Source organism: Sceloporus occidentalis, unplaced genomic scaffold (genome assembly GCF_023333645.1).
Source record: "Sceloporus occidentalis isolate IW3139 unplaced genomic scaffold, rSceOcc1.0.p SCAF_2, whole genome shotgun sequence".
In the NCBI taxonomy this organism is placed as follows: Eukaryota; Metazoa; Chordata; class Lepidosauria; order Squamata; family Phrynosomatidae; genus Sceloporus; species Sceloporus occidentalis.
Genome location: NW_028316982.1, coordinates 203,249,447 through 203,262,901, shown reverse-complemented (window position 1 = coordinate 203,262,901; position 13,455 = coordinate 203,249,447). Strand labels below are relative to the sequence as shown.

At 39.5% G+C, this 13,455-nt stretch overlaps 1 protein-coding gene across 1 annotated transcript in view; it reads right to left on the bottom strand.

The window, feature by feature from the left end:
• The window catches only part of RUNX1 (RUNX family transcription factor 1), a 257,802-nt gene extending 245,029 nt beyond the window's left edge, over positions 1-12,773 (bottom strand). The window contains exons 1-2 of the mRNA XM_089508113.1: positions 12,608-12,773; positions 12,282-12,400 (exon numbers count right to left, since the gene is read on the bottom strand). Coding sequence (XP_089364239.1) covers positions 12,282-12,339 — 58 coding nt within the window. The 5' untranslated portion in view covers positions 12,340-12,400; positions 12,608-12,773. The remainder of the gene's footprint in view (positions 1-12,281; positions 12,401-12,607) is intronic.
• Positions 12,774-13,455: the final 682 nt, after the last annotated feature.

Sequence of the window (13,455 nt, the reverse complement as noted above, 5' to 3'; positions counted from 1 at the left end):
ATGCCAAGCCTTTTATGAGTTTTGCTCATTCGATTTCATTCCACAAGCTACTGTGCATGTTCTTCTGAGTAGCCCTTTGTTACATTTCAGATATTTAGCATCATAAACTATGGCCTTGCCTAGGACCTCTGCCATGCCTTGTGGCAAAGGTGTCTGTTAAATTATCATTAGAGACAAAAATATAGGACACAGAAGAATAATTCATTGGCTAGGTTGTCAAAGGGTCGCAATTAGGCCCTTGCTCTATTGCAAACTTCCTGTATGTACTTGGATGGGCCATTAACTTTCTATGGTCCATTCTAACTGTTCCAAAGTGAGGATGACATACCTTCTCTACATCATAGATTAGAAGTAGGGAAGGTGTGGTCCATGGGCTACCTATGGCCCAATCCCTTCTTTATGGTCTCCAAGCCGCTCTCAACCTCCTGGCACCACCATTCCATTTTGTGGGGGCAAAAATTACCCCAAACAAAACAATGACATAATGTCCTTCAGGAATGAAAGATGTGGGACCTTTCACACTACACAATTATAGTTCAGTATTCCACTTTGACTACGATGGCTGCATCCTATGGACTGCCTTCATCCTATGGACTTGGGTTTGTATTTTGGTGAGAACCAGAGCTCTCTGGCTAAATGCCCCTCCCTAAACTGCAAGAACAGGATTCCCTAGGATGGAATCATGGCAGGTAAAGTGGAATGAAAAATGCTGTAATTGTGTAGTGTGAAAGGCCACCCCAGCTAAATGCTCTCACTGACTCCCTGCCACTTTCCTGGCTCAAAGTAGAACAGAAGAACAGAAAAGTTGCAATCAGAGGTATTCCTGGTTGTAATGTCTGGCAAGTGTGGTATCAAAAATCAGGTGGTGTAGTCTGTCATAGTGGGGGGGGGGGATTGGTTGCCATGTCTGCTGTTTTTGTCCAATCCTGTCACAGAGGGTTGGCAATGATACTTTCAAGTGTTTTACATTTCCAGATACTGTATCAATAAAGCAATGTCAGACAGATGTATGAAATTTTACATTATATAGGGGCTGTCTGGTGTGTTGGAAAACAGAGGAAGAACACTTATCAAAGAAAGTTTTTAAATGGTTCAAAACAAAAGTAGTAAATGGTGACCTAACATCACAATTCAAAAGAACAGCTCCAGATTTGATGAGCAAAGTGAGATGCTAATCCTGAGCAAATTCATAATGTATCAGCACCAGCATGGGAACTAATGTGAGTCAGTCCTTGTTCACATGGCATAGTAATGTCTGAAAGACATGTCACATGGACGGCCAGTGGTAGTATAACGTTTTCTGTTATATTATGCTTCAGAATGTTTTTGGACTAAAACAATGTCTAGGGGAGCTCTTATTTTTTATTTTATTTTGTTTTATTGATCAACAAAGTGACCTTCATTTTTGTGCTTTGGGCTATAGGTCTCAGGATCCTTAAGATACTGGCCACATGAATCTGGGAGCTATGCTCTACAATTGCCTCTTCCAAGCTCTGATGCAGTCTTCTTCAAATCTGGTGCCTTCCGTGGGCCCTTTCACACAGTACAGTATAGCACTTTAGCTGCCATGACAACATCCTACGGAATTCCAAGACACAAAGGTTTTTTTATTATTATTATTAAAGTCTATGGGGTTTAATTTATTTTACACATACACACATGGTTTTAATTGTTGCAGCCTTTTACTCTCTTCTAGCTTGTTGCTGCCATGTTTTATGTTTTTGATCTGTTTTAATTATTTATTGTTCTAATCTAGCTTTTTTATTTTTTAAAAAAACCATTTATTGTTTTATCTGTACACTGCCCTAAAATCCCATGATAAAGAGTAGGATACAAATAAACAATAAAATCTTCACTTTAGGAAGGGGTATTTAGAATTCCCAGCCAGCAAACTCTAGTATCTCAGCCAGCAAATCCCAGGATTCCATAGGTTGCAGACAATGCAGTTAAAGGGGAATCATGGTGCTAAAACTGTGTTGTGTGAAAGGACCTCAGATGTGTTGAATTATTTCCCTTGTAATTCTCAGCTTGCGCCAGGTTCTGGAAGTGCATCTTGTAATGGGATCAGAGGACATCAGTTTTTCCGCTTTTTTTCTAAAGAAGGGAAAGAGGTAATGCATTCCTTTAGCAAAATTTACTTTCTTCATTTCTGTTTTCTGCTATAGCATCAAGTAACATTTTTGGTCTAAACTTTCTAAATTTAGGAAGTACAGAAAAGTAGCACAACTGTCACTGTAGGTTTTGAAAGACTGAACTGCCATCTGTCAATATTGCTTTTGGTAGCACCCTCAGCAAGAGGACAGTCCCCCCCCCCCAGTCTTATGTTTCAAAGGTGCCAAGACTAGAGTCTGAACAAGTGTAGATTAAGACACTTTAAAGATATTCACTGTGGGTAATAAGTCAACTTGATCACCCATTATCTAGAAGGATATTTGGAAGGCCTCTCTATAATGAGCCCCTAGGGAAATTGGAGAACATGTCACTCCAGTGCTGACTAAATATTCTGGAGACAAATGTCCCTCTGAGTGGGCTAGTCTCTGCATACTCAGAGAAGTTATTGAGTGAATCACATATGCAGGAATTAATGTGTAGGAATGACAGGATTGATCCTATCATTAGGCAGGGTGAGGTGATGATCTCAGACAACAGATGCTGAGAAGCAATAGTATCAGCATCCCACATGTTCCTTGCAAACTCTCCAGTTGTTTGTTGGAGGAAAGAAATGTAAGCTACAGAACCCATCTCAGCTTCCCTAAACCAGCTTGCTGCCTCTGGTATGGTAGAGAATACTGGTTCATTCCAATCCTATCAGCTGCTCTGCATGGGATAACTTTTTCTATTTTACTTCAGGCAATAAAAAAGTCTTGTACCACCCAAAGGAATTGTAGCCTAAATATCATAGGCCCTTTACAGACCAGTGAAAAGCACCAGCCTGTGGGCGGGGGTGAGGGCGTCCCCATACTCAAAGCCCTCACCATGCTGCCCGGGTGCCATCTTGGCCTGCACTCATTCAGATGGCACATGCCATGATGACAGCACTTTGGCACAGCACCCAAATAGCGCTGTGCCGAAGGGGTGGCATCAAGCCTCACGGCGGTGGCTGTGGCATGCCTTCCAGGGCACAAAAAGGAGCCGGTTCTTCCAGCTCCTTTTTGTGCTCTATAGAGGCTGGATCGGTGCCACTGCATGCGGTTGCCACGGCACTGATCCGGGGCAGAAAGGGGCAGATTCCTGCCAATCTGTAGAGCCCTATATTTCTCACTTTAACAGAATATTTCTCTTTTTTATTACAAGGTTGGGTGCTTCAACTCAACTCAAATATAGAAACCCATTGACATTCCAACAAACAATTACTTTCTTGTTTATGTCAACAAGATATTTTAGAAATATATGAGCATTCTACTGTATCTTTTAGGTGTGTTCTTCAAATTCATTTGGCCTCTTTTGTTGTACTCTCTCTCTCTCTCTTTCTGTATATGCTCTTAGGCATTGATTCTACTTTGATATCTATTTCCTATTCCAGGGGGGTCCTTTAAATCAGGACCCACCATAATGCTTTCCAGATGTTTTATACTATAGTCACCATTGCTAGCAGGGGATGATGGTTATTATTATTATTATTATTATTATTATTATTATTATTATTATTATTATCACAGAACATCTTGTGGGTATATAATAAAAAAGTTAATGCAGCATTGACAATATCTTGAATCTTTGGGACATTGTTTTTGTCTAGGCCTTCCTACCCACTATTGTGGAGGAAGGCAAGAGAGAAAGCAAGTTGCACATGAGTTGTGGGTGGTTTTAAAGGTTGGGAAAGTGAGGAAGAGGCTAAGGTCAGTCAGTGATCAAGAAATGAGGAGGAACAGAGGTTGAAAGATTTGAGATGTCATAGCAGAATTAAAGTAGGAATGAACACAAAGGGTATAAAGAGGATAAAGGAAATGGAAAGCAACTGAATTTGAGAGATGTGGAAGAGAAGTAGGTATGGACAGATTGTGGAAAGTTGTTATTCGCCCCTAAACGGGGAAAAATGTTATTTTTTAAAATATTGTACTCACTTTATACATATTTCCCTATCTTAATGTGTAGAAATTCTCCCCTGCCTTCCAAAAGGGGACAAAATCTGACACAAAATCATTAGAGCAGGGATGGGAAACCTAAGGCTCTACAAATGTTTTAGCCTACAACTCCCACAAGCTGCAGCCTGCATTGTGGAAGCTGTAGCCCCAGCCATCTGGAGGGCCAAACCCTCCCCCCTCCTGGATCACCATTGTGATCTATTTGTGACTTCAGCTTGCCATTGCTGAGACCTGTGGGCAATAAACTGAATCTTGTTGACACTAAACAAGAAAATAATTGTTTGTTGGGAAGTCAATGGGTTTCTATATTTGAGTCTTGCATAGAATTCAGCTGGTCCCAACTTGTGGATGTATATGTGAAAGGAAGTCCCACAGTATGGCTGACACTCCCATATATATTTGTATGGGAATACAGCTTCTGTCAAGCGATAGGTAAATGCACTTGATTATATGTGTATCAAAATTTTAATTACATGATCAAATTTAGCAAGTCTGAATTTTGTATGCTGCTGGCAGCCTCTTCCTTTTCCTGCAGACCTTCTGTTTCCTCTTATTTTTAGTTTCACATCTACATTTTGCCCTCTGCTCCACAATACAATGTATCCTTTGGGCTGTAACCATTGTTACATGGATTTGTAATTGGCTGGCTGGCTGAACCCAAAGGGTGCTCAATAATGGTTCCTTTTCATCCTGGAGAGAAGTGACTAGCGGGGTGCCACAGAGTTCTGTCCTGGGCCCAGTGCTATTCAATATCTTTATCAATGACTTGGATGACAGAATTAGGGGCATACTTATCAAATTTGCAGATGACACAAAATTAGGAGGAGTAGCTAACACCTCAGAGGACAAGATCAAAATTCAAAATGACCTGAATAAACTGGAAAGCTGGGCCAAAGCTAACAAAATGATATTCAACACAGAAAAATGTAAGCTACTGCACTTAGGGCAGAAAAATGAAATGCATAGATATAGGATGGAGGACACACGGCTTAAGGAGACTACATGTGAAAAGGATCTAGGAGTCCAAGTAGATCACAAGTTGAACATGAGTCAACAGTGTGATGAGGCAACTAAAAAGGCTAATGTAATTTTAGGCTGCATCAATAGAAGTATAGTGTCTAGATCAAGGGAAGTAATAGTGTCACTCCTATTCTGCTTTGGTCAGGTCCCACCTGGAATATTGTGCCCAGTTCTGGGCACCGCAATTCAAAAAGGACATTGAAAAACTGGAGCATGTCCAAAGGAGGGTGACTAAAATGGTGGAGGATCTGGAGAAGAGAATGTTAAGAGGTGATATTTTAGCCCTGTTTAAATACTTGATGGGATGTCATATTGAGGAGGGAACAAGCTTGTTTTCTGCTGCTCCAGAGAACAGGGCCTGGAACAATGGATGCAAGCAACAGGAAAAGAGATTCACCTCAACATTAGGAGGAACTTCCTGACAGTAAGAGCTGTTTGACAGTGGAACACACTTCCTTGGAGTGTAGTGGAGTCTCCTTCCTTGGAGGTCTTTAAGCAGGGGTTGGATGGCTATCTGTTGGGTATGCTTTGACTGAGAGTACCTGCATGGCAGGGGGTTGGAGTGGATGGCCCATGTGGTCTCTTCCAACTCTACAATTCTATGATTCTATGGGGTCCTTTATTAAAACACAGGTTCACATACATACATAGTTGTATTACACCAAATGAGGCAGAATGTGTGAAAAAAGGAAATTACAACAGTCCACTTCCTGTGCATGTCTGTTCTCTCTGCTTTTGCACTCAGACATATTGCAGATAGCCTTGTTACTTATTGTCAAGTTAGGCTGGATTCTTAAAGACTTTGTGTGCTCCATAACTTGGGAGCTGAATCACAAAGGCACATATTCCTGAATGTACAAAACAGTAGATAGGAAGGCTGAATCCCATTGCTGTCTTGAATTCCATTTTGGAAGAAATATGAGATACAGATCCAAAAAACAAACAAATGAACAAATCTTTTGCTTCTTAAGTGCAATAGTGTACCACTATCTCACTATCTGGGATAAAGAAACAAAATTTAGTATGAGAACAACTAGTGAGATATTGCATAATATTACTCTGATGAAGCAAAAGATTTATTTATTGGATCTATATCCCATCTTTCTTCCAAAATAAGATTCAAGACAGCAATGGGATTCAAGGTAGCAAAGGGGTGCAGTCAAAGATAATTGTACAAAAATAGTTGATGTGATTATTCAAATGGATGTCCTATTTCTCTTCCACAGACCTCTAGATGTTGTATGTAGAGTTCCTTTCAGTCTTCCTATTGTGAACACTGGAACTTAGAAACATTACTTTAAATTACTACAACCTCCAAGGGATTCTTTTTAAACTTCATTGGAGGCACAGACTTGCTTAGCTTCAACACAGTTGCTGCTTCGTGTATCTACAAGGCTAGGGATAGGATAGGTGCCTATTCAGCTGTTGCTTGACTGTGACTTTCATTTTCCTTCAGCATTGGCTGTGCTGATTGGGGATAATAGAAACTGCAGATCATACTGGTCTACAGGGGTGGTACAAACCATACCCTGAATCAACATAAGCAGAATCATTCCTTTTGGGTGCACAGCTGGCCATAGATAACTTGGGTGAAATCTAAGTGACAATTAATTTTAAAGTCCTATGAATGAGACAGAAGTAAGCCAGGGGATTTAGAAGTGCGTAGTTTTCACCGGTCCATGATCTGTATTTCTTTAATGTGGCTGTTCAACTGTTCAAAACAGAAAGGAGCTGAAACATTAATGCTGTGTAAGCCTCATGACCCTCAATATGTGTAGGCATGTACTGGATTACTTTGATATGTGGTTTGCAACTATGAGGGAAGACGCAGCTGCCAAACCACATGGCTTCCCGCTCGCAGAAAAAAAAACGTGAAAGGCGGGTTCTTCTAAAGCTGCAGCAGCGGCAATGGCGGCATAACGAGTGCGCCATTGGTGCACTGGTTATGTAAGTGCCGTGCGGCGCCATGTGGATGCTGTGCAGACGCCACACAGCGCTTATATATCAATGACAGTGCGTGTATACAGGGCGCCACCATTGTTACGTCCTTGTCACATGCTAGGGTTGTGGGGCTTGTGGGCACTCCACCCCCAGACAATCCTAGCACATGATGAGGGCTTCGCAAAGGGTGCATATGTACCGGGCCTATAAAACTCTATCTTGCACAGAATCAGTAAAATGTATCAGAGTGGGTGTAGCTTTCTAATTATTCAGGTATGTTTCTATAATTGCCAGACACTTGTCAATGAAAAACAGTTATAAAACAGAATAAGCATAACTAGTAATAATTATAACAGATGAATTTGTGATATTCAGGGAAGTCTCCTGTTAGAGACTGGATTCTATTTTATGTATTTTTCCATATTTAAGGCCCTGAAATGAGTTATAAGCTATTGGAATAGCTGTTACATTACCAAAAAGATACACCGAATAAAAGGTGGAACATTTATAGGGCTTTAGGGTAATCCTATAATTTATAGGGTAGCCTCCAAGGTTCAGAAAAATGTTTGTTTCTTTACCTTAGCTGCATCCGCATGGCAGAAATAATCTGGTTTGACACCACTTTAACTGCCATGGCTGAATACTGTGGAATTCTGGGAATTATATTTGGTTGTGGTACCAGTATTGAGCCATAGCAGTTAAAGTGGTGTCAACCCAGATTATTTCAGCTGTGCGGATGCAGCCCAGGTGGCATAAGGGAGCACCTGGTACAGTGTGGTAGAGAAAGGGTCATATATCTTTTGTGGTGTACCACATTCAATTAACGTGACAAGCTTTGTGATCCTGTCAGTTTCCACTGAAGATGGGATCAATGTTTGCTTCTCCCATCTTTCTTTTTTCATCCACATTTACGCAGAGTATCACACTGAGCAAGAATCATGGATGAATGTTTGTTTCTTTACCTAGTAGCATAAAAGGAGACCTGGTGTGGTGTGATAGAGAATGGGTCATATCCTTTGTGGTGTACCACACTCATTTAACATGACAAGCTTTGTGATCCTGTCAGTTTTCACCAGGGTGGAACCAGCATTTACTTCCCCCACCTCTCTTTCTTCATCCAAATTTTCACAAAGTATCACACTGAGAAAGAATTGTGGATTTCCGTCTGAGGGGGCTGCATGGATTGATAATGTAAAACCTAGGCAAAAAACAACTTGTTTTTTCCACCCTTTAGGCCATAATTTCAGTTAAGAAACAAAGTGTAATAAATTTTGGCGGGAAAAATAACCAAACAATTTTGGACATTTCAAATGACTGGCCTGTATAAACACTACTGAGAAATGTGGATGAGAACAATTTGACCAAGGAAATGATTATTTTTCTTGCGCCAAAGCCTAGGAATTTGTCAAGTCAAGTCTTTTGAGACTGTTTGAGGTACACTAAAAGGAGGAAGCAGACGTACACAAAGAGAAACTTTGGGATAAATCAAGTCTCTCATATTTAAACTCTTATTTATTAGTGAAAGTAATAATTAGAAAATTTACAGTCTGCTGAAAATATCCTCGACAATTACATTTTCCTAATGAAATATAGGCAAGAAACAGATTCAGACTTACACTAATAAAAATATTCCCAGATCTAAAATTAAGACCTGGGATCCTTTCACACTACACAATTATAGTGCTGTGACTCCACTTTAACTGTCATGGCTGCTTCCTATCAAATCCTGGGATTTGTAGTTTGATGAGCCACGAGCTCATTAGTGCAGAAATCAAAATGCCCCTCCCCAAATGCCTTGAAAAGCCCAGGATTTCATAGAATGTGAAGATGGCATTCAGATTAGAACTGTAGTACTATAACTGTAAGCTGAAAAGGCCTTTTAGCACATGCAACAGAAAGTGGATTTAAATACAGATAGGGTAAAATGTTTAGTACCACTTCATCCTTCTAGGTTTGAGCTTCCGTTATGTTTTCTTTTGTTAAAAGGGGAAAAAATCTTTCTGGAAACCAAAAAGCTTGTAGAGTTTATATAAAGGTACTAGCCCAGTCTGATTCATGCGGTGATAATTTTCTACATGTTTTTAGCTACTTGATATATGGGGATATATGCTCACCACCATATGAAGATGATACTACCTTATTGCTATTTCAGTCTAATAAATTTGTAAACTTTATCTAATACTTTTTTTAACATTAGAGCATATAATTTCCCAATCCATTGCTTCGTTCCCCACTTTTGATAGTTACCTTTTAAATGTTATGCCCCTATGCCCAATATCTGTCAGGTGCGTATTTGTCCACCATGTCTTTCTAAACTGCAAGCTATCACTAAAAAAATTGGGGATTGAAATAAACTATGTTGTCTTTGGAAAAGGACAATATCTTTCCTGATGAACTACAGTGAGATCTGAGTTTTGGGATAAATTGTCATCTGTTTATCTTGACAAACAGCCAATTTTGACTCCTCTCATGTCCCTTTGTATGATTAGAATTCCCTTGTTCTAATTGACAGGTGATTGCTATGCATTTGATTATGCTCATTTGAAAGGTGATTCAGCAACCAACTTGGCTGCTACTCAGTCCAAGCTATTCACATCTGCTGGAACCAAAGTTTGATTTTGCAGCTGTCACAGAATCATTTGTATTCAATTTCAGAGGAGCTAACAAAAAGCATTCAGCATATTTATTTGGTAAAGCGCATGCCTAGAACAAGGACTTGGAGAGGACAGAAGAGAAACAAGAAGCTCATGGTGAACAGACACTGCAGGATGAGTAAACATGAGCAAATGAAAGTGAGCAGGAAAGGATGTTTTCACACACATTCTAGAAGCACCATCCACTTGGATGAAGGTCTACTGGATGAAACGCATATGGCGGACATGCAGCCCAACATCTCCAAGACCCTGTCACAGAATTCTAGCTATCCCCTTGGAATTTATCACATTTAATGCATTCTCTATCATAGTTTTTCTAAAGTTTTAAAAAATTATTGCAAGCCACAGATGCTGGCGAAACGTCAGGAATAAACTTTTATAGAACATGGCCACATAGCCTGAAAAGCCCACAAAAAACTATTGCAAGCCACCTTCCACCCCATTTGGGGAGAAAAGCAGTATATAAATTCAATAGGTAGACAAACAAAAATATTGAAATATACAGTAGGCTTGATTTGGTTTATTATAACAAAAATGCAGAGGAAATACTACAGAGAATACTTGGAAAACTTTATTTTTAAGATAGGCAGATCCCAGAATCCAGTAGTATGATTGTGGGGTTTCTGGGAGCTGTAGTTTGAAAATATATTTTTCAAAGCTCTGGCATTATACTTCATCTCATAGAAGAAACAATTTATGCCTCCATATAATGGCCTGCTTCAATATCTGCTGAAATGCACCCCCTTGTTTACAGCCCTCTTCCTGTCAGAGTTCATGAACAGGCTGCCTATGTACACTACGGTGTCAAGTAGAGCACTACAGAGTTCACTCTTTATTACTTTCCAAATGAATAAAATTTCCTCAATAAAACCTTCCTGTCCTGTAGACAAAGAGCAAATAAACATTTGGATGGGCAACAAAAAAAAAGGGAGAACAAAACTAAAGCCAACTACATCCAGGAAGACCCTTGTTATTCTAGTAATATTGCTTCCTTTGCTTGTTAGCAACCCAAAGGAAATGAGTGGGGGAAGATTTAGCAGTTTCATACTCCTTAGCTTTGTTACAAAAAAGATGCCCTCCCCAAAAAGTGTGTGACTCATACAACTTCTAGTGACTCAATTCAGCTAAACTCTATCTTCCAATGCCAATAAAATGTAGCAGAAAGGCTTTAGAGTTGCAGCATAAAAGAAAGGTTTTATAGCATTCTTCTCCTATGCATTCATCCCTGTTTCCAATCTACGAAGGAGAGAAGTAGCCATGTGGCTTGTTGTGACAGAGCAGTTTGTGACCCTTCCACATTCTTTAGCCTACTTATTAATACAAATAATGACTGACTCACTGAGGTCCTGAGGTGGGCAGTGGAAGAGATTGAAAAAATTTCTGCCTTCCATTCCCTCCTGATCAGCACTGGCATAAAAATGATAATGAGCTCACTTCACAATGTTGTATTTATTATACATTAGATCAACAAGGGCCTCTTTCTGTACTTTGAATGTTTTTCCAGGAGAAAGCATAGCATTTCATATTAAGCAAAGATTACACTTCCTCAACCACCAGAAGATTTCTTAAAATGAGCTGATGTATTTACTAAGAATTTCTCAAGGTCAAACAACCTGTTTGAAAATGGCAGAGACAGATTGTAATTTTGGGTAATCTTTGAGTAAGACTCAGTTCTAAAGGTGGCTTTATTCTATCTCTTCCCTGGACTGCTTTATTCTTCCAAATGTGTCTACAGGATGTTACCACGAATCACAGAGAATGACATGGTTTTCAGAGCACAAAACAAGAAATGCATCTCTTTTGCTTCATTCCCTTCACCTCTTTGGTTTTTGAAACTAAAGCTACTGTACTTTGGACAGTTCATGAGATATGTCATGACTCTTTGGAAAAAAAACACACAATAAATTGTTGGAAAGTGGAAAGCAGTAGAAAAAGAGGAAGATCTTTACAGACAGATTGACTCAATCAAGGAAGCCATAGCCCTGAGTTTACAAGACTGAAAAGAATTGTTGATGACCTTCTTGAAGGCGTCTCATTCATGAAGTCACCAAAAGTCCACTTCATGGCACATAACAAGCACAACCTATGCATGTAATAATTGCAGTTTTAATTTCTTCCATGATCTAGACTGATAGATAAACAGGCAACAGAAGATGCCATTGGCTAGACACTCAAGACTGCTCTTCCCTTTATTAAGTCTGTGATGCATGCACAGTGGATGCTGTTTGGTATTTAAGTGACTGAAGTATCAAAACATAGACTCTGCCAGCACAACTAGAGACTTTTTTTAGTGGTTTGTTCCTTGGCTGTTGCGTGCAATTTACAAGACTTATGACAGTTATGTTTATAAAGCAGAACACTTAGGATTATGAGCTGGTGATTTGGACAACTGAAACAAATCCTCAGCACAGTAGCTCATTAGGAAAAAAGTGGAAATCTATTAACATTTCAGATTTTTGTTAGAATCTGAGCAAATAATTACAGAAAAACAAATGCTGTTAAGAACTCATTGAAAAAGTACAAACATTTTCCTGAACATGGATGACTCAAAAGTTTATTTAAAAGTTTGAGTGTCACTTACCTCTCACAAAGCACTGCTGGTAAGAAGGGAATGAGTCAAACATGCTCTCTGAAGCCATGCTTTCTTCCTGAAAACCTTATTCTCTCTTTTAAAAGGGGGTGATAGGTGTTTTCTTTCACCTTGAGAAGTAAAACAAAATTAATAATGGTCATTATAACAAACCTCCTTGCTGCCATTGGACTTTGGATGTTTGTGTCTGCTGAGCAAAATAAATTTGTAAATAAGCTTCTATTTTTCTCTCACACAAACACTGAAACCTTTTTGGAAAGAGAGAGAGAAAGAGAGAGAGAGAAATAGCGGATCACTTGTGGTTTCATGATGCTTACCACTCTACGAAACTGTTGTGGTTTGCAGTCAAAATGATTCGCCCTGCCTGCTGACCAATATCCCGGACCTGCTCTTGTGTGACTGCCTCTGTACCCAACTTGTGGTTCTGTGGTTGTTTATGAGGCCCAAAGAAGTGTTTCACACAACCAATATTACAAATTTAACTGTTCCCCTTTCCACAGCCTGTCTCTATTGGTTCTTGACAATCACATGATTTCAGTGATGCTGACTTTGAAAAAACCCAACAGACACAAAACATTCTGAGCAATGTACTTCCCTCACCACCTGCCCTCCCTTAGATTCAGCAATGAAAGAGTATGCAGAGAGAAAGGAAGAGAGAGACTGACTGACTGACTCACAGCCCTTATTTTACAAACGGTCTTTGCTGATTAAGGACAACGTTGCTTGTGGTTTCTGGAACTCCTGATTATTTTCATAGATATTTCATTGCTGCTTATTCAATAGTAATTCAAACCCTGACATTAGTCTGTTGCTGAAAGAGGATGTCCATGGCATCATTTAACTTGGGAGTCACTTTTCAAAAAAGTTCAGCAGGTGGGGATCAGCGCTTTTTTTACTTTCTAAAGACAGTTCATAATCAAAAGAGGCTAAGAGGGACTGACTCAACTGTAACAGTCTAATAAATCAGCCAAAGATCAGCATAAACTGCGTGAAGCTCTAAATGAAGGTGCTATCTAAATGTTTGTTGATATTACTTATTATCTTTTTATTATAATTTTGCTCTCACAAAAGGTGCTTAGGGACAGAACTTCTTTGTGTGTGGTGAACTTCCCAAACTGGGCTTATTTTTCTTATTCTGATGTTACCAGGCATAAGGCAGTAATAA